This window comes from Protopterus annectens, chromosome 4.part0, assembly GCF_019279795.1.
Source record: "Protopterus annectens isolate FY-2018-M chromosome 4.part0, PAN1.0, whole genome shotgun sequence".
Taxonomy (NCBI): Eukaryota; Metazoa; Chordata; order Ceratodontiformes; family Protopteridae; genus Protopterus; species Protopterus annectens.
Genome location: NC_056733.1, coordinates 734,257,188 through 734,279,536, shown reverse-complemented (window position 1 = coordinate 734,279,536; position 22,349 = coordinate 734,257,188). Strand labels below are relative to the sequence as shown.

General features: G+C 44.1%; 1 protein-coding gene across 1 annotated transcript in view; it reads left to right on the top strand.

The window, feature by feature from the left end:
- DGCR2 (DiGeorge syndrome critical region gene 2) overlaps positions 1–22,349 on the top strand; it is a 1,448,564-nt gene that overhangs the window by 744,950 nt on the left and 681,265 nt on the right. The window contains exon 6 of the mRNA XM_044068694.1: positions 12,523–12,702. Coding sequence (XP_043924629.1) covers positions 12,523–12,702 — 180 coding nt within the window. The remainder of the gene's footprint in view (positions 1–12,522; positions 12,703–22,349) is intronic.

Genomic DNA, 22,349 nt, shown 5'->3' with positions numbered 1-22,349 from the left:
AGCTGTGAGTTCACTGCTGGTGACGCACTACATTAGCAAACAGGTTGGATGGGACAGGTAACAGAGATGCTGTATGCATAAATTATGGCATTACAGGCAGACTTTAGCAAGAACTTCAGCAAAGGATAGGGGAATGGAATGCAAAACTGAAGGAGCATAGGATGAAATGGAGTTGCAGATAAGACCGTTATAATGCCAACAAATGGGGGAATATAAGAAACTGATAATTGAGATGGAAGGGAAGTAGTGGAACAGGTTAACAGCTTCAGGTATCTGGGAGGGGTGGTTGAGAAGGAAAGTCTGAATGAAGAGCTCAAAGCTGTAATCTGAGGGACTGCAGGTAACTGGCATATAGTGTCAGGTGTAGTGTATGCTAGAAGAATGCCAAAAAAGCTGATAAGTAATGTGTACAAAGCAGTGGTATGACTAGTACTGCTGTATGATACAGAAACCTGGGCAGTAAAAGCAAAGCAGCTGAGGAAGCTAGAGGTGATGGAGATGAAGTGCCTGAGACAGGTGCTATGATGCACACTGTGTGGGACAGATGAAATGAAGACATCAGAGCAGAAGTGCAAGTAGCTCCAATTGCAGAAAAGTTCAGACAGAACAGATTACAGTGGTTCGGGCAGGTGCAGAAAAGTGAAGACAGTCTGGTAGTAGTGATTTTAGACAAATGGGAAAAAGGCAAGAGGAAATTAGGGCGTCCAGCAAAGTGTTTATTGGACTATGAAAGATTATCTGTGACAGTCAGGCATGAGTGTTGAAGGAGGCGGGAGAGTGCCCATGAATCGAGAGAGATGGCGACAGCTGACACTACACCCTGACCTTGTGTAGAAAAATGTGAAAAAGAGGCTGATGTTGGATGATTGGATGCCATAAGTTTTCTAGAAGCAGCAACTTGTTCCTGTATACGTACATGTACAACTCGCTACAAGCTTTTATTCTTTCTCTAGGTGTAGTTCAGGCGTTGCTAGGACCAGTCGCCAAGAGCTCCTGGACCCTTCTCAAATATAGTAAGCTAGGGCAATTTATATATATAGTTAAGGCTGCTGCAGTAGTGATTAATATGGTGAACACAGTACAGTTGTACAACTACACTTGCCATAAAAGTAGATGTTTGAATGAGCACTGCTGCAGTAGCAGCGCTCTCCTTCCATTCTCCTTGTGTGCTTTTTATTTTTATTTTTTTGTAGTTCTTAAGTGTCCTTTTCATTGTTAAGTCCTCCCTGTCTATGTTGGTATGAAAAGCTCTAAAGGGCTTGTTGCCCAGACCTGTCTTTTAGTCAGCTCAGCTCAAACTGCCTGACAGCTTGGGCATGTGGAAGGTGCTCTGAAGCTTTGAAGCTGGCCAGCTGTTAAATTTTGTCAAGATATAACCCATATAGCCAAGGCTACTGCAGTAATAATTAGAACAGCTACTGTTATGGTAAGCTTACTTGCACAACTGTACTTTTTTTCAGGTAGTCGTATTTGCCTTCATCCACAACAAATTACTACGTTACTCTTGCTCTAAGGATCCTTGCATCGGGCATGGAGGATGGCTGCAATGCTGTTTCCTTGGAAAGTGTTTCTTTTATGCCTTCCCTCCTCTATTATTACTACTACTACTACCCTGAGGTCTTGCTAAAAAGCCAGAGGCAACCCAGAGATCTTACTAGTGACTCCTCTTTTGCTATGTTAGCATTGGTCCACCGCCATCTCTACTTTATAAAGTCTATGATTACACTAAGTGTTGTGTAGTAAAATTAATGACTATACCTAGTGTTAACAGTTTTCTTCAGGGTAGTTCCTGAAAATTTGGTGAGAAAACTGTAGAAAGTTTTGTAATTGGATAAGCTTTTGAAAAAATAAACAACCAATGTGAACCGTATGACTTCTGCAAAATCTCTTGATGTTCTTCGTCTTCCATTGCTGCAGTCCTTACTATTGGGTATAGTCCGCGTCCAGTCGGCCCGAATACCAGAGTATAAGGCTGACGTCGGTCAGGGCGCATTAGACTGACGTCAGTACGTCAGGGTACTACTGCGCATGACCGACGTCATATCCTCAGTCTTTTTTGCCGCATGGTCCGATGCAGAAGCAGTTTTGCGAGTGCAGGTTGGCGTTCTGAAATATTTCCGAAACCGGAGTTTCAGACCGAAACAGAGTTGGCTAAGTACCCCGTTGGGGAACATTTTGGTTTTTTCTTGCCTCAGTATTTTACCGGATGTCAGAAAAAGTGAATAACTGTATTTCTTGTGGGAAACAGATACCTCATAGGGATTACCATACCTTGTGTATACCTTGTTTAGGGCCTGAGCACGACGTTGTTGGTTGCCGCTCTTGTGCTAGGTTTAACAAACGCACTATTAAGAGGAGGTTAGACTGTGCCAGGTTAGTGTTTGGGAAGCGTTGCAATTATAAAATGCCGTCGGATGCTCCGACGCCCGCTTCGTCCAAGAAGCGCAAGGACAAAACAGTAAAGCCTAGGGTTGATGAACCGGCAGTCCCGGACGTCGGTTCTTTAAAAGGCTCAGTGGAGCCAGAGGTTTTGCCAGGAGTTTCTATGGAGTCTCAGGCAGAAACTTTACTGTTACAGGATGTGCCTTCTCAGGAGGTAGGCCAGGCTGAGGGGGCTTCTCAGGTGACTGTTCTTCCCTCTCTTCCCAAGGTAGTTAGAGCCTCTCCTTCTGTTGCCAAAACTTCTTTGAGAGGTAGGCCTAGTTCAGCTTCAGTGGGGGCTTCTCCTAGCATTTCGGGTTCTGTACCTAAGAAACATATGCTTAAAATGGCAGAAGATTTGATTACTATGATTAGAGGTTCTATGCCCCCGCCTGATAAGAGGCCTAGGGTGGAACCGGAGTTTGATAGTTTTGAACAGTGTTCAGAGGCTTCAGAATCTTCTGCGGAAGATATGCAGGAGTATCCTACTTATTCTGATTCTGATGTGGATGATTCCACTCCTACAGCTTCTCCTCCTGAGGATTTCTCATTTTCAGAGACTCTGCATTCCATGAGGGAGCACTTTAAATGGGAAGGCCAGGATTACTCTGATTCCAGGAAAAGGCTTAGGGAATTCTTGTTTTACCCCAGCATAGGCCTTTAGCTATTCCTCCTGTGTTGAATGTGGTGGAAGATGTTTTTGCAGAGGCTTCCTGAACCCTGACTCTTTGCCTCCTGCTCCTGTTAAGCCTGATAGGTATTATAGGGTGCCCAAGCTCATAAATATTTGTTTAAGAGTCCTAGGGCGGACCCAGAAACTATTTCTCAAGGGCCTAAAGGTGTTAAGGCTTCTGTGGTTAAAAATCCTGTTCCCACTGATAAAGAGGCAAGGGCTTTGGATAGGTGGGGAAAGAAAGTGTATACTTCTTCCACTCTAGCCATGAGAGCATTGAATTGTCAGTTTCACATGCTAAAATATCAGAATTATCTCCTTTCACAATTGAAATCTAAGGTGGATGCTTTGGCGGAAGGTATTGAGTGTAAAGAGTTGCTGGATTTGGTTCATGTGTCTGAACAAGTGGGTAAGCATTCTTTGCAATGTGGTTTTGATGCTGTACAGGCCTCCTCGAGGGTGGCTGCTACCAGTTCTGTTCTTCGCAGGCATGCCTGGTTGAAGGATCAGAATTTAGCTGAGCATGTTAAGACAAGGATTTTGGATGCTCCTTTACAGTCTGATGTGTTGTTTGGATCGCCTGTGGAAGCAGTTTTAAAGAAAATGGAGGACAAAGCTAAGTCTATGCAAACTGTTAAAGATTTTTGCAGGTGCAGCCACCAAAGTTTAGTAGAAATTGGCCTGCTAAGGGGTGGACATATCCTGCTTATGATTCTCAGTCTAGGGGTAGGTCTAGACGTGGTAGGGCAGGGCTCAAGGTTCTTTTAGGCCTAGAACAGGAGTTCACCTGCTCAGACTTCTGGTGAGGGCAGGGGTCAGTCCTTTCGTAAACAGACCCAATGACCTCTCTTTTCAGCTGCCAGTAGATTCCCGTCTGGCAGCTCCTTTGGGAGGAAGACTGTCTCTTTTCAAAGAAAATTGGGATTTAATTACTCAAGACAAATGGGTGTTGGATATCATTCACCACGGTTACAGATTTTATTTCCATACAATGCCCCCTTTCAAGGGCATGCCAGACGTTCCTCCTCCACAAAGAAAAGAGGCTCACAAGCAAGTTTCACAGTTACTCCAGATAGGGGCCATTCAGCCAGTCCCTGTATCAGAAAGGGGCCTAGGATTTTATTCTCGCCTGTTCCTAGTACCAAAGAAGGGGAACACGTGGAGACCAATTTTGGATTTATCTCTCCTCAACACGTTTTTGGACATTCCCAAGTTCAAGATGTTGACGTTACAACAGCTTTTACCTCTGCTGGGCAAAGATCACTGGATGGTAACTTTAGATCTCAAGGAAGCTTACCTTCATGTGCCTATAAGGCTAAGTTGCGGAAGTATCTGCGGTTTCGAGCTGGGAATTCTCATTATCAGTTCTCTGCATTGCCCTTTGGCTTATCTACTGCCCAGAGTATTCACAAAGGTTCTGGCTCCAGTGATAGCTTACTTCAGGCTTCAAGGAATTCAAATCTATCCTTACTTGGACGACTGCCTGATTCTGGCTCAAGAAAAGGAAGACCTTCTACAGCATCTGGAATATGTTATAGCAGTGCTAAGATGCCTAGGGTATTCTGTGAACGAAATAAAGTCCAGTCTAGTACCCTCTCAAGACATGTGCTTTCTGGGTGTGAGACTGAATACAGCAGCCCAGATGGCCTTTTTAACCCCGGACAAACAAAAGAGTCTGTCACTTTACTTCCATCAACTATCTCATCAGTCCGTGCTGACTGCAAGGACAGTCCTTCAAGCATTAGGGTTCATGGCATCTTGTATTCTGGTGCTTCCCAATGCCAAACTGCATATGAGGAAGCTACAATGGTATCTCAAAAATGTATGGACACAGCACTGCCAGGATTTGGACACTGTCATTCAAATAATACCTTGCCTTCAAAAAGAATTCTTGTGGTGGGCTCAGGAATGTCACCTAAACAAGGGACTCTGTGACCCGGCCAGAGGCAAGTCAGATCTTAACGACAGATGCCTCGGACATTGCTTGGGGAGCTCATCTAAATGGAAAGTGGATACAAGACAAGTGGCCTGCCAGACTACAGCATCTACATATCAACATGAAGGAGATGTTAGCAGTCCAGTTTGCATTAATGGCTTTCAAGGAGTTACTTCTTCCAGGGCAGGTGTTGATTCTAACAGACAACACAACTGTCATGTGGTACATCAACAAGCAAGGGGGAACACATTCTTATCCTCTATGCAGGCAAGCAATGATTTTATGGGAGACTGCGCTAAGCTTGCAACTAACTCTTCAGGCAAGGTTTCTGCCAGGAGCACAGAACTCCTTAGCAGATGTGTTAAGCAGACAAATCATGGATCCCCACGAGTGGAAACTGGATCTTCATGTATTTCAGAAATTGACAGTGTCATGGGGAACTCCAGACATAGATCTGTTCGCTTCTCCACTAAACCACCAGCTGCCACAGTATTGCACAAAGGGGTTTCATCACACAGCTTGGAAAGTGGATGCTCTGTCTTTCAGTTGGAAAAACCTTCATGTGTATGCCTTTCCACCTCTGCCTCTTCTTCCAAAGGTACTATTAAAGGTCAGACAAGACAGGCCAAGGATGATTTTGATAGCTCCAGATTGGCCTCGGCAACACTGGTACCCACTATTACGGAGTCTGGTAAAGAAGCCTCCATGGCCTTTACCTCTGATTCCTCATCTGTTATCTCAGAAGGACGGTCATCTGCTCAATGTCAAGCTTCACTCTCTTCATCTAACAGCCTGGCATATTCTGTGTTGAAACACAGCAGGTCTCAACTTCCTCAACAAGTTTTAAATGTGATTATGGAAGCTAGAAGACCTAGTACAAGGAGAGTGTACGCAGACAAATGGAAGAGATTTTTATTTTGGAGTACAGCAAAGAATTTGGAGATTTCTGAGCCTAATTTGAGTGTGGCTCTTCAATATCTTACTGAGTTATTGGACAAAGGTTTGTCCTTCTCTTCCATTAAGATTCATGCTGCAGCAATTTCAGCTCACTATGATTGTGACCCACCTTTGTTTTCGCATCCTTTGTTCAAGCAGTTTCTTAGGGGGGCAAAGAATATAAGACCCCGTAGAGCTCCTACTCCTGCTTGGGATCTCAATTTTGTGTTGGAAAAACTTACTCTACAACCTTTTGAGCCTGCAGCTACTGATGAATTGAAATACTTGTCATGGAAGACTGCTTTTCTGTTGGCTATTACTTCTGCAAGAAGGGTGTCTGAGTTGCAGGCCCTTATGGCAGTAGAGCCCTTTTTGATTTTCCATAAGGATAGGGTATCATTACGTACTAATCCTTCCTTTATGCCTAAGGTGGTTTCTAGTGTGGCTTTAAACCAAACTATTCATTTGCCTACGTTTTATGCAGACCCTCAAAATAAAGGGGAAAAGATTTTGCACACTTTAGATGTACACAGGCAATTGCATTATTATTTAAGCAGGACTAAGGATTTTAGGCAGTCTCAGCAGTTGTTTGTTTCTTTTGCTTTGAGTTCACAGGGCAAGCCTGTGTCAAAACAAACTATTTCTAGGTGGATTGGCTTTTGCATTGCATTTTGTTATTCCCATCATGGCAAGGAGATTCCAGCTGGGATTAGGCCTCATTCCACTAGGGCTACTGCCACTTCAACAGCATTTCTAAGGGGGGTGGCAACTAAGGATATTTTGGAAGCAGCTACTTGGAGTTCAGTGCATACTTTCTCTAAGCATTATCACCTTCCTATCTACTCTAAGTCTAGGGCTGGTTTTGCCACAGCTGTTTTGCAAGGCATGTTGTCAGCTCCTACTTCTTTATGATTTGCCAGCCTCCCTTACCTCTGCTTTGGGATTCTACCCAATAGTAAGGACTGCAGCAATGGAAGACGAAGAACATAGTACAGTTTTGTACCTACCATAAATGTAGATGTTCGAGGATTCCATTGCTGCAGTCCAATTTACCCTCCCTCCTTCCCCTCTGTGTTTAGGGGTGGTTGTGTAGGTGAGTTTACATGCTTATATTTTGGTATATATTCTTGTATATATTGTACATGTTTTTGGTGCAGGTATTTTGGGACTTGTCTTTTTAGGGTCTTCTGACATCTGGGGCAAGAAAAGACTGAGGATATGATGTCGGTCATGCGCAGTAGTACCCTGACGTACTGACGTCAGTCTAATGCGCCCTGACCGACGTCAGCCTTATACTCTGGTATTCGGGCCGACTGGACGCGGACTATACCCAATAGTAAGGACTGCAGCAATGGAATCCTCGAACATCTACATTTATGGTAGGTACAAAACTGTACTTTTTCCCACTTTACTGAACTAGAGTAGTCCAGTTTCAGAGTTGCTGATCCCTGGGCTTTGTTTTTAGTTCCTGTTACTGATCCATTGCCTTATTAGGAAGGAGGGAAGTTTCTTTGCTTACCAGTGGGAGTGGGAAGCACTGAGCGGCCTTTTTGTCCGATTTGGTGAAGTTTCAGCCAGAAACTAGTAGTCCATTGGTCGTTTTGGGCCAATTCCTAGCTCCCTTCAGCCCCCTGCTATAAAACACGCTAAACTGTACTGCTGATCTAACCAGCATATCCTATAACTGAAAAGTTCATCTCTACTTGATTCCCAAGTAGACTATTCTCTATCTGTAAAGCCTAGCACTTACTCCTACAGTACTTGCACCTTGATAAAGCACTCTTATTATAGATAGTACCCCACCAGCCTAAAACCCACTTCCCCGGAGTCCTTTGAAAGTTCTTTATCTACTACTTCTAGTATGTCGAGGATCAGTTGCTAGTGTCCTCTCCAGCTCAACTGGTGAACCTGGGAATATTGAGGCAATGTTACAATTGCCTCATGTACACAGACAATCCTCTCCTTCTCCCACAAAACACAAATACATGCGAGAGATGCAACTATACGGCCAAACTGGAGGCTGAGCTCTCTCAACATAGGACTGGCAAGACCAGACAGGAGGAGAAGGCAACCACACACAATACATACCCAGTCACACATGGTACCATCACAACTTCAAATCATACACATACTCACACAAAGACATACTCGGAGGCTCTGATCAAAAATTTACCAAAACAGCAGAGGCCACCAAAGCAGACACCCAAACAACTACCACCTCACGACCCAACACATGCAACACATAGACCACACAGTCAGTGTGTCAAACAGTCACAGCCCTTAAGGCCAAACAAAATGCCAGACATACTTGTCATTGGTGATTCCAGTCAGAGACACTGACGTCCCGCTCACCAGACTGAGTAAGGAGAAGGTCACAGTAAGCTGCCTGTCGGGCGCTAGAATCCGCCACATAACGCAAGCACTCAGGTCTCTCAACAGCAGGTACAAGTACGACTCAGTCATTGTCCACGCTGGTGTCAACGACCTGAGACGTACCTCCTTGGACTACATGAAAAGGGACGTCGAGGAGCTCTCTGATTATGTAGCCCAGGCAGGTATGACCCTGACCTTGAGCAGTATCCTACCTTCACCTAGAATGATGCCACAATACAGTGATAAGATGATCAGCTTTAATAATTGGCTTAAATTCTGGTGTCATTCAAAGGGGATCCAATGTCTGTCTGCCTGGGATGACATGCTGGACAAGCCACGCTGCTTCAAGGGACGGCTTGCACCTGTCACCCTGGGCTTCGGATATTGGCAAAGGCTCTTGCCACCCCCATAGTGCCTTTTTAGGCAAGGCTCAAATTCTAAACCTACCACCCTAGAACACCAAAAAGGAAAAAAAACTAAGGGTAATGCTGCTCAATGCCAGAAGTCTCAATCTCAAGATGCACGCACTCGAGGCCCTTCTCAATATGGAGAACATCAATGTCTGTGCTGTGACAGAAACCTGGTTCAAGGCTCCTGAGAGCACCCCAGCACTAACAGGTTTTACCTCATATCATACGTTCCGCCCCAAAATCCGGACAACACCAAGAAAGGAGGGGGGGGTGTCCATATTCATAAAGGACACCCACACCTCAAGGTTGGTGGCAACGCACGATGCATCGGAGACCATCCAGGTGCAATTAACCATAGGCAAGACTGCTCTGCAATTTGTAGCATGTTACAGGCCACCCTCTCAAACTCAGGAACCTCACATGGCCTTCCTGAAAACATTGGAGGGATAAATGTATCTCCAAACACCATCATACTAGGTGACTTCAACTACCCTAATATAGACTGGGAACACTACTCAAGCCCGAACACTCTAACCCAAAGATTCCTGGAGTTCATAAACTCAAATGCCATGGAACAACTAGTCACCATCCCCACAAGAGGTGAAAACATACTTGATCTCATCATCACGAACATGGGATCAAAATGTTCAACACCGAAGTATACCCCTCACTGGTGAGATCAGATCATAAACTAATCTCGCTGGAGGTCCTCATCCCGCCCCACCTGAAACAAAAAGACCACAGTGAAAAACTTCTCAAAAGCCGATTTCACACTTCTAAAAACTAGTGTGGTCTCCTTTAAGGCCCCTGAGCCAGTGGTAAACATTACTCAAACCGCTGAATCACTTACAAATGCCTTCTACCAGCACCTACAGGACTGCATGGATCAGGCAATCCCAAACAAAACTAAGACTCTCTGTACCAAAGGCAAGCGTCCAGTCTGGTGGACCCCAGCCATAAACAAGCTCTACAACAAAAGGAGGAAGCTACTACAAGATAGAGCAAAATCCTTGAAAGGTAAGACACCTTTGATCATTATAAGTAAAAACTAAGAGCTCTCATAAAATCATCCAAGGCAAATTTTGAGAGAAAAATCGCCAAGGACTCTAAAGACAATCATAAGGCCTTCTTTAGCTATGTTAGAAACCTAGGAGGAAACTCCCAGATATGCTCAGAATTAGTTCAAAATGATGTGAAAATTACTGAACCTACACACATTGCTAACATACTGGCTGACAGGTTCAGTGCAAACTCCCCCTCCCCCAAAAGGAGAGATATCTATTCCAGAGGATTGTAGCCCCCAAACATCTCCAACGCCCAGGTGAGTACTGCCCTCTCTAAGGCAAAAATCTCAGCATCCATGGGACCGGATGGTGTCCCCGGCTGTGTGCTTCATGAACTCAACGAGGAATTAAACCCACAGTTAGGACAGCTGTTTAATCTTAGCCTCACCTCAGGATACGTACCCAAGGAGTGGCGCGGCGACTGTGGTCCCACTTCATAAGGCGGTGCCTCCACAGACCCTGGAAATTACCGCCCCATTAGCTTGACAAGCCTTATCTGCAAAGCCATGGAGAGGATCATAATGGAACTCATAAATAAAGACATAGGGAACTTGCAGACTTTGGATCCAACCCAGTTTGGCTTTGTCAAAGGCAGATCCTGCCTCTTAAACTTGGTTGACTTTTTCGAGACAGTCACCAAGGCCATTGATGAGGAAAGGCAGTCCATACAGCCTACCTCGACCTGGCAAAGGCCTTCGACACAATACCCTACTCAGGTATCCTCGAAAAACTCATCAGCTTGAATGTAAACCCATACATCACAAGATGGGTTGCAAACTGGCTAAGCGACAGAACCCACAGGGTCAGAGTTGCTGGAGCCATGTCAGACTCAAAGCCTGTCACAAGTGGTGTCCCACAGGGCTCAGTCCTGGGTCCACTCTTGTTCGGCATCTACTTTTCTGAAGTACAAGCAAACACAGGAGGGTTATGGCTGACAAAGTTTGCAGATGACTGCAAACTGGGCGCCATAGTCGAAAACACATGTGACACAGATATCCTCCAGAAGGGCCTCACAGAAACGGATAACTGGTGCCAGAGCCATGGCCTGAAGTTAAACGCCAAAAATGCATAGTCATACCCTTCGGGAAAAACAAGGTTACCCCTAGCTACCATATAGGTGACAATCCACTGAGCACAGAAAAAGTCATCAGGGATCTGGGGACCCAAGTTGACAGTAGTCTTTCGTTTGACACTCATGTTGCTAAAGTAGTTAGGAAAACCTTCTATATCGCCCACCTGATCATGAAGGGAATTCACATCTAGATCAAGGGAGGTCATCGTCCCCCTGTACTCATCACTCATTAGACCTATGATTGAGTACAATGCCCCGTTCGGAATGTATCTGACCAGACACCTGATGCAGCTTGAAAGGCCCCAAAAGTTCCTCACCAAAAGGATAAAGGGTCTCAAAAATATGTCTTATGCTGCCCGACTGAAAGAACTCCAGCTTTATTCAGTCTCATACCGCTTGCTCAGAGGTGACCTGTGCCTGACATATAAGGCCATGTCAAACCCAGATTTGATGAATATGCTTCACCTCAAAAATCTAGATCCCTCAGAACCACAAGGGCGGAGACTTAAACCTTGACACGGTTATAAATAGAACGTGCTGGAGGGACAGATTCATCACCCAGAGACTCCCTATGCTGTGGAACAAAATCCCGGTACATGTGAGGCAGAGCACCTCGCTGGCCTTGTTCAAGAGGAATCTTGACCAATGGATGGGAGATCGCAGATATACCCCAGGGATTACTTCAGTGTCACTGCTTGACAGAGGCACAGAAAAATGATAGGCATAGTTTTTATTCAAACTAAAGGGTTGGCGAAAGCCACATAACTATGGGCTAGGCTTATAAATGCCCTTGGGCAGATAGCCTAGTATGAACCTATGAACTTATGAAGATTTCATGAGACTACAGATATGGGTTGGGGGGGGGCCTTGTCAGCTTGTCAGATGATTATTGACCAACTGTCGCTGAAAGAAGGTTTTACTTTGCTATACTAGAGGTTTTTATCCAGATATGCAGACCAAGGAAAGTGTTTATTCTGAGTATGAATGTTTTATTAGGAATAATTGTATTTTATTGTAGCCTCTCAGTTGGTTGATGCTTTAATATGCTAGAATGTATGTAATATGGTTGGCTTTTTGTAGACATTTTTTTTAGGAATGCAGTTTGTTCCATGAATTGACATGTTATTGTTGGACTTATTTAATTTCAGAAATGCAAATAGTTTTCATTTCTCAAATGGATTGCAGTGAGAACACTGTTAGAGTAAACTGATGAAATTTTAGCTGCATGTTTGGAATTAAAGATTTACATTGCCTGCTCAAAGCACTTTAAGGAGGAAATTATCTTTGTGAGGTAGTGCAGATGACTGCTGTAAATGGGCTGTCTGTGTTAGCATGTTTGAGGATACCAATTGCCTGGAGGTTCAGATCTCACAGTAGCCAAATACTATTTGAGCTGACTAATCACTAAAAGTTTTGTGTAGAGCCAGTATTCAAACTACTTGAAGAACCCGCATTTGAAAGTGGGGGAACATCAAGGGTGGCATGTCTTGATGGTGGTAATGCCCACACACTTTCTAAAGAACTTCAGATGTTCCCTCTTAATGCCATACAAGAGGTAATAAAGGTTTGGTATTGAAGTAGAACATTGTTACCCTTAGGTGACCATGACTGTTTTTTGTTTACATGTTCATTTGCAGGCTCTTCTGAGGTTTTCTTGCCTCCAGTACCTACTACTGTTGGGTCCAACATGCCAGAACATGATACAGTTTTGTGTGCACAACTTCAGTATTACCACCAGCTAAATCTGCGAAGCCTTGGTTTACATGGCTGGTATCCTGACAATTGCTCAAAAAAATCTGCATTCCTTTGCAAGCGAGGTAAGTTAATGAGCCTTCGCAAAAGTTACTACTGGTTAGTGAGACTAGGCTGCTGCAAATATTCCATTACTTAAAGCACAGTACATTAGTGTGTGGTTTTGTTACTGATTTTCTTTCATTGCACCTTTGCACTAAACCCCTTAACTATGGGTGATGAATTATCTTGGGAACTTGGTGCCAAGGCATTGTTTTCCTGTTTTTTTGTTTTTTTTATGAAAAACTTTTTTTTAAGTCGTTATACAGTTGATTTGCATTAGCACACTGTTTCAACAGCATGTGATGACTAAGCTTGTCCATTACTGTGTAAGAAGCTCTGGCATCATTGGTTAGGGCAGCTAGTTACTTTCTGAGCCTAATTTCACTAGACTCGCCATTGTGAGCAGACACTTGAGACTTTAGGAGGGGGTGTTCTGTTGCACTTGTATTAAAAAAAAAAAAATATATGGTATGACAGTTGATAATCTGTGGACATTGTTGAACAGAAAATATTCCCACAGCAGTGATCCATGGACTTTTGACAAAGCATCCAGGTTGAGGGAGTTGGCAGCAGCAGTGTGCAATAAATACTGCTCATGATGAGAGACCATGTAATCCTTGTCAAACAGCTAAGGTTGCATATAGAAAGAAAGTGGTAATTTTTTGTTGCAGATGGATGCTGTATGCAAAAGCAGCAGTTAAGTTACTTGGTCACATTTCTCTGATTATGGCCTGTTAGAGGGGGAAGCTTTTCCTGTGTGATAAAGACTAGTTTAAGTGCATGACTTGTCATTTCTTGCAGGTGCAATTTCTGAAGCAGATGTCTTAATCACATTTAAGTGGCTGTCATTGTGGCTTGTCGGGAGGGGCAGTGGTGCACGTCTTTAAGAGCAACAAGTTGAAATATATTGCTGTAGATATTTCAGTTGATCACTGTAGCAAAGACATACACAGTTATCTTTGGGAGTGGGGAGGTAGCTGACTGATCATTTCTATTGACATGGATATTGATCAGTGCTGTCACATGATCACAGTTTCAGTCATTGATCTACCTTGTCAGTAACAGTGTTATGTGAGAGGTACATGAGAAAATTCATAGTTAGAAGTGGGCATGGTCTTTTGGGGCAGTCTGTAGCTGAAACTGCTGATATTCACTATAGGCATCATTATATAATCTTTATTCATGGGAATTAGCTGTAGGCATATGTCTGCACTTCTGACTTACTTAAATACATCTACAGAATGGAACAGTTCCATCTGTGAGGACCATTAGTGCGATGCCTGGTTAATAGTGAGAGCAGCCCACATCATCAGTTATTTGTCACAAGGAATGATCTGTCCATTGATTCTTTTTCAGGTTACTGCCAAACCATGAGTATCCAATTTTGTTTTTGTTTTGTTTTGAAAGCGTCATCTCCGGAGAATATCTATAACAGTTTGAGCAAAGGACAGATGCCATCTGACAACTATTTCCAGTGCATGTTCAGGTTGGGAGAAACTACCATTTGTGCATTGGGCCTACAATATTTGGGCCTATTGACCAGTTGCCTTAACAAATGATATCCCAAGAAAGAATTCACTGAAGAACGGAGAAACCTCTAAAAAAATAGTGATTGGGTAAGCAGTCGTGTAGTGTGAAGCATCAACCTTGGCAAGCCATTGTTTTGTCTAGCCTCAGGCCCATTGCATGTCATTACAGTGTATCCTCCTTTCGCGATCACACTGAAGGTAGACATCAGTCTTGTCTGTTTCACTTGCAGGCAGGCCTTAGCTGAAGTTGCTTGAATGCCCAGGTGGGACACTAGTTCCAAGGCACCCATGGCATGCTGGTCATAGGCAATTTTAGTTTGTGTTGTCAGAGTAGTTGTCCTGACTAAACTCAGTATTGCAGTATTCCTCGCATACAGGTAGTCTTCGCTTATGATCTGCCTGTGCAACAAAACTTTATCTTTTGCAGACTAGCTTGCCGCCAGTGTGAATACAAATTGTGCATCTGTCTGACTGTTCATTTGATATTTGGTACCTTTGCTTAAATCATTTATCCTGGTAAGTGCTGTGTTGGGGAGCCTTCCTTTTTATCTTGCTGTATTTTGTTGAAAGTTGTTGGATGTCAGCTAGGAGAGGTGAGTTGAGTGCTGTAGACACATTCTGTACAAGGATTTGCATACTAAGTGTCTTTTTTGCCTAGGCCCAGAACCTGATCACAAATCTTTCTCAAAATGTCACTGGTTACTTCCCAAAACCCTTAGGTTGAGGTGTTCCACTCTCCACATCGTTCTAAGAGACCCGGCATCTTAAATACTTGTCCCAGTCCAAGATGGCTGATTTCACATTCTCTCTCTTTGTGGCCAAAGAAAAAAACTAAAGATGTGTAGTCCGATCTCTCATTCATTTTTACATATGGGTTCAGAGCCTATTCTCTGCTCCGACTTGGCCAGTTTATAAGCTCGAAGACTCCTGGTCGGCTCATGGCTAAGCAGGTATCCCATAGTGCACCAGTACAAACCCCAGATCTCGTTTGCCTCGTCGAGTTCAGTTGTGCTTCTCTTGGCTCTGGCTAAGTGTTAAAATTCTTCTATTTAAATTTTGTATTACAGTTATTACGGTGTTGTAAGGTGATATTATCGTAGGCAGTAGTGTTGTTTGCCCTTTTCGTTGCATTCTTAGCTTAAATTTGTTAGTTTGGTATCTTGTGTGCCAGTTTAGAGCTCTTGTAGGTGCTGTTGTGCTTTTTTTTTTTTTTTTCTTCCTCTTTATCAGGTAGTTTTAGTTTGTGGTGGTTTTCGGCTGATAGTTAACAGGGGCTCCTGTTATTCTGTTGTCTTTCTAGACTGTTACTGGCAGCTTAGTTTCCTTAATCTGAGATTGTATTTTTGGCGGGGATCCGCTGGTTATTTGCTAAGGGTTGGAGTTCCTCCCTTAGTACGTTAATTTTTCTTCCAAATGTTCCACATAGAGTTATATACAGTTTTCTAGGTGTGTGTGTGTGTTTTTTGCTCTGTTTAACTTAGAAGACCCAGATGTTCATCGTGCATACAGCTGCAGTCATAACAGATGGGTTCTCCTGCCGTCAGGCGGGTCCTCGGTCGGCCGAATTCCAGAGTCTAGGTCCGGCGTCGGTTGTCGTCGCTTCTTCCCTGACGTCAGTGCGACAGGGGTATAAAAGAACCAGCTGACACCAGTGCGGTGCCCGAAGCAGAAGCAGTTTGCAAGTGCTGGTCGGCCAGCTCCTGAAATTACGACAATTTTGCAACCGAAGTCGTCTTGAAAGCTAAGTACCCTGTTGGGGAAACTTTTCTTGCCTCAGACCGATGTCAGACAAAGTTAATTGTATTTCATGTCGGAAGCAAATACCGCATAAGGATTTTCATTCCCTCTGCATTCCTTGCTTAGGCCCAGACCACGACGTCTCGGTCTGTCATTTTTGTGCTACATTCAACAAACGCACCATTAAGCGTCGGGCGGAGTTCGCCCAGCACTATTTTGGCAAAAAATGTAACTACATTATGTCGTCAGATACTCCGACTCCAGTTTTGTCTAAAAAACGCAACGATAAGGACTGACACACGAGGTCCGCGGCCTCTACCGACACCACGCTAAAGCCGACTACAGGTGGTCCGGTTCTCAGCGAGGCGCCTACGCAGCCCCTGCCTACCGACGACACTTCATTGGCGGTGTCTTCTGTGCCCGAGGTCGCAGGCTCCTCTGCCCACACCCCGACTACAGATACCGAAGCCACTCTAGGTGGTGAAACTCAAAATGTAGACAGGTCTGCCTCCTCTCAAGGTGTCTTCAGACCTTCCTCTTCTTTTTCCATCAAGGCTTTCACTAAGTCTAAAGCAGCCATGCATTCCAAGAGACAAGCTACACAGGGCCCTTCTCCAGGCCCCATGCCTAAAAAACAGATGCTTAAAATGGCTGAGGATTTAATTACTCTTATCAGGGTTCTCAACCCCCGGACAAAAGGCCCAGAGTGGAGGAAGAATCCCCCTCCTCTGACCAGGCCTCCATTATTTCAGAGCACTCCGATGAACAGGAACATTCTTACTCCCCTTTTGAAGATTCTGATGCAGAGGAGTCCATTCCCTCTGCCCCCCCCCCCCCCCCCAGAGGATTACTCGTTTGGGGAAACCTTGCATACCTTGAGGGAACACTTCCAGTGGGAAGGCCAAGAGTACTCAGACTCCAAGAAAAGGCTTTGGGATTTACTCTTGCTACCTCAGCACAGGCCTCTGGCTATACCTCCTGTCTTAGACATACTAGATGTGTATTCGGAGGCCTGCCTTAACCCAGACTCTCTACCTCCAGCCCCAGTCAAGCCTGACAGGTACTACCGGGTTCCTGACTCACACCAATTTTTATACAAAAGCCATGCGGCTGACCCAGAAACTATCTCACAGGACCCCAAGGGAATTAAGGCCTCTACTGCTAAAAATCCATTACCTTCCGAGAGAGATTCCAGATCTTTAGAAAGGTGGGGAAAAAAGGTATACACCTCTGCCACCTTAACCATGAGGGCATTAAACTGCCAGTTCCATATGTTAAAGTACCAACAGTTTCTGTTATCACAGTTGAGAAGCAAAATGTCACAACCTGAACAACCAGACTTGAAGGAGTTGCAGGATTTGATGCATAGTGCAGAACAAGTGGGTAAACATACCTTACAATGTGGTTTTGATGCTCTAGAGGCCTCATGTAGAGCTGCTGTTACAGGATCAGTCATACGTAGACATGCCTGGCTCAAGGAGCAAACCTTACCAGATCATGTCAAAGCTAAATTACTAGATGCCCCTCTACAAAAGGATGTATTATTTGGTGTTAAAGCTGAGGAGGTATTAAAGAAAATGGAGGAAAAGGCTAAATCAATGCAAACAGTGAAAGATTTTCTACAGGTGCAACCTCCACATTTCAGTAGAAATTGGCCTTCCAAAAATTGGTCCTTTCCAGCCACAGACAGACCCCAAAGAGGTAGATACAGGCACCCGAGGGGCAGAGGGCAATCTCAGGGATCGTTTAGAGGCAGACAATGGCAAGCTCCTCCACAAAGAGGTGGTGAGGATAGTTCGCAGCCATTCAGAAAGCAAACCCAATGACTTTCCCCTTTGCATGCTAAGCAAGGCTCAAATGGCAGCACCCTTAGGCGGAAAACTGGCATTATTTTCAAAAAATTGGCATATTGTCACAAAAGACAAATGGATCCTGGACATTATAAACAGAGGCTACAGATTCCATTTTCACACCCTTCCAAAAATGAGAGGCATGCCAAACCTGCCACACAATCAAAGGGCAGAGACAAATTTCAGATCTCATGGACATGAAAGCTATTCAAGAGGTACCTACTCAAGAACAAGGTCAAGGTTTTTATTCCAGACTATTCCTGGTACCAAGGAAGGGAAAAGATTGGAGACCTATTTTGGACCTATCTATCCTAAACACATTTTTACTCGTGCCAAAATTCAAGATGCTCACATTACAGCAGCTTCTTCCCATGCTGGGCAAGGAGTCTTGGCTGGTAACATTGGACCTCAAGGAGGCATACCTGCATGTCCCAATCAGACAAAATTGCAGAAGATACCTCCGATTTCTTGCAGGTTCAACCCATTATCAATTCTCTGCATTGCCCTTTGGCTTATCTACTGCGCCCAGAGTATTCACGAAATGCCTGGCATCAGTAATTGCCTACTGCAGACTTCAAGGGATACAAATATACCCATATTTGGACGACTGCCTGATCCAAGCGGACAGCAAGCACATACTTCTAAAACATCTGGCTTTTGTAATAATGTTGTTGAATTCTCTGGGATACACAGTCAACAGAAAGAAATCAAGGCTAATACCCTCTCAGAAAATAATTTTCCTGGGTGCCAACTTGGACACAAACACCCAGATGGCCTACCTCACGCCAGAGAAACAGGGGCAGCTAACTCAATACCTCAGAAAACTAGCAAGTTTCACCAGGCTGACTGCAAGGAAAATCCTGCAGGCTCTGGGATTCATGGCATCTTGCATCCTACTAATCCCATGTGCAAAGCTGCATATGAGGAAACTTCAGTGGTACCTGAAAAACCTATGGTCTCAACACAGCCACAGTTTGGAAACAATAATACCACTAATTCCATGTCTTCAAAAGGAATTTCTGTGGTGGGCTCAAGCATGCCAGACAAACACAGGTCTCCCATTCTGCAAGCCTCAAGCAAATCAAGTCATCACAACAGACGCCTCGGACTACGCCTGGGGGGGCGCACATGACAGATCGGTGCATTCAGGGCAAATGGTCCCAAAAAGAAAAGCACCTTCACATCAATCAAAAGGAAACGCTAGCAGTAATAAATGCTATTATAGCTTTCAAAGACCACCTGCATCCAGGTCAACTATTGATAAGGACAGACAACACCACAGTGTGGTACATAAAGAAACAGGGAGGAACCCATTCATACCCCCTATGCAGGCTGGCCATGTCACTTTGGAACATGACTCTGGAATTACAAATCGAACTTAAAGCACAGTACTTGCCAGGCAAGGAAAACACACTGGCAGACAACCTAAGCAGAAATATGACAGATCCACACGAATGGAAGTTGCATCCTCAAGTTTTTACAGAGATAATTCAAGCATGGGGAAGGCCAGACATAGATCTCTTTGCCTCCCACAAAAATCACCAATTGACAAAATTCTGCTCAAGGACTTTTCATCCACAGGCCTGGAGAGAGTGGACGCTCTCTCTTTCAGTTGGACAACAATGACAGTTTATGCCTTACCACCTCTTCCTCTGCTGCCCAAAGTTCTATTAAAAACCAGAGCAGAGAGAGTGGACGCTCTCTCTTTCAGTTGGACAACAATGACAGTTTATGCCTTACCACCTCTTCCTCTGCTGCCCAAAGTTCTGTTAAAAACCAGAGCAGACAGACCAAAGATGATTCTCATTGCTCCAGACTGGCCAAGACAGCACTGGTACCCACTCCTGAGGAGCTTGACGCATTCCCCACCATGGGCCCAACCTCTAATGCCTCTTCTTCTGACTCGGCACAGCTTCAAAACTCTTCACAGTCAGCTGAAAACACTCAATCTGGCCGCATGGAAGATTCCTTAACTTCACAACAGACCCTACTCTCCAAGGAGGTGCAGGATGTCATTTTGGAGGCCAGAAGGCCGTCTACTAGAAAATGCTCCAACACTTTACATTCCCTCCAGGAATTTTAACATCAAATCATATCATCACTACACCTGTGGGAGTAAAGGGGTTGTCTACCTAGGTTTTTGCACCACCTGCTCAAGCTTCTATGTTGGCAAAACTGAGAGGCCATTTAGGAAAAGACTCTACGAACATTTTTACGATCTAAGTAAACAAAGGGAGTCTAACGCATTCTATAAGCATTCACTCACTTGCCTTGGGATAGATCTTAAATTCATAGTGTTGGAGCAAGTTACCCTGGATGCTAGGGGAGGTAACTGGGAGACGACCCTCGAATACAAGGAACTTATATGGCAACTTAAACTAGATGCAGGCAGACACCCTGGATTAAATGACATCAACATAAACAGTGTCCTCAAGCTAAGAAAGGCTCGATTATGAGAAGCTCATTCATTGCTGATAAAAAAATCTTCAAGTGAAATATGATAAATGTTTTATTTTAATTTATTGCTAAATGCACTGCCTACAGTTACTTTAGATTATTTTACATTTCAGTTTTAATATTTACTGTATACATTTATTATAATGCACCAGGTTTAACTTTTAACAAAGAAGCATTTTTAACAATTTATCAACTCCAGCATTTTTAAGCTTTAATTTTTTAATTGATTAATTTATTAATTGATTAATAATTAACTTCAGTGTATATAAAGCCTTGCAGCACTGTGGATGTTCACTTGATAAAGCTCGGCACAGACCGAGCGAAAGCACTTGTGTTTTCATTGTTTTTCATGGTTTCGTATTAAAGAATTGGACTTCCTGAGCAGCAGCCTGTCTTGGTTTGGTTTTCCACCTTGGATTTATTTTTTATTGGTCCTGTTCGTGCTTTTCTGGATTCCAGGCCGTCTACTAGAAAAGCTTACTTCGCAAAATGGAAACGGTTTTGTGTCTGGAATGAGAAAAAGGGCCAGGATCCTGGAAAACTGAATTTACCTCAAATATTACAGTATCTAGCTGAGCTGCTAAGCAGTGGACTTTCATTCTCCTCCTTCAAAATCCATGCCTCAGCCATTTCTGCAGAATACAACACTGATCCACCTTTATTCTCTCACCCCCTCAAGACAGTTCCTCAGAGGGGCTAAGAATATAAAACCCCCAAGGAAACAACCAATACCTGCTTGGGACCTCAATTTCATTCTAGAAAAGCTGACCTTGCCTCCTTTTGAGCCAGCTGCCTCAACAGATTTGCAATATTTGTCCTGGAAAACGGCCTTTCTTCTGGCTATCACCTCAGCTCGCAGGGCATCGGAACTACAAGCTCTCATGGCTGTGCAGCCTTTCATCATTTTCCATCAGGACAGAGTTTCCTTACGAACCAATCCGTCCTTTATGCCAAAGGTAGTATCCAGGGTAGCTTTGAATCAGGCTATCCACTTACCTACCTTTTACCCTAATCCTCAAAACAAAGGAGAGACTACTACATTCCTTGGACATCCACAGACAGCTGCGTTATTTGGACAGAACAAAGCCTTTCAGAAAATCAGAACAACTCTTTGTGTCCTATGCTATAGGAGCTCAAGGGAAGCCAATTTCCAAACAGACAATCTCAAAATGGATAGCCCACTGCATACGCTTTTGTTGCTCTTTTCATGGTAAAACTGTACCTACAGGCATCAGATCTCACTCCACAAGGGCCACAGCTACCTTTGCAGCTTTCCTCAGAGGAGTTCCTACCAAAGATATTTTGGAAGCAGACACTTGGAGTTCTGTACATACCTTCTCCAAGCACTACCACCTACCATTATACTCCAAAACTAGAGCAGGCTTTGCCACTGCAGTCTTGCAGGGCAATCCTGGCTCCTCCTAGTTCCACCTAGTGCCTACCACCCCTTTTTTAGCTTTGGGATTCTACCCATGTGTTATGACTGCAGCTGTATGCACGATGAACATAGTACAGTTTTGTACCTACCATAAATGTAGATGTTAGAGTGCTAATACAGCTGCAGTCAAGGTTTCCCTCCCTCCTTCCCCTCTTGGGACAGGCCTATTGGCTAACACCTCCTCATACAACCTGATTGGGGTATTCATTTATGGTGTATTTGCTTGCAACTACTGTATTTTGATTATATTGCATTACATTATTACATAAATTTATGTATTGCCTTCCTTCTGGGGGCACCTGACATCTGGGGCAAGAAAAACTGACGAAAATGGCGTCTGCTGGTTCTTTTATACCCGTCGCACTGACGTCAGGGAAGAAGCGACGACAACCGACGCCGGACCTAGACTTTGGAATTCGGCCGACTGAGGACCCGCCTGACGGCAGGAGAACCCATCTGTTATGACTGCAGCTGTATTAGCACTCTAACATCTACATTTATGGTAGGTACAAAACTGTACTTTTCTGTCCCACCGGTCTAGGCCTGTTTAAGTTAGAGGACCTAGTCCTCGTGGTACTTTCTGTATGGCTAGGCCTGTTTTACTTACAGGACCTAAAAATTGTTAACACATAGTTATTTACAGTTTTCTGTGTGCGTGC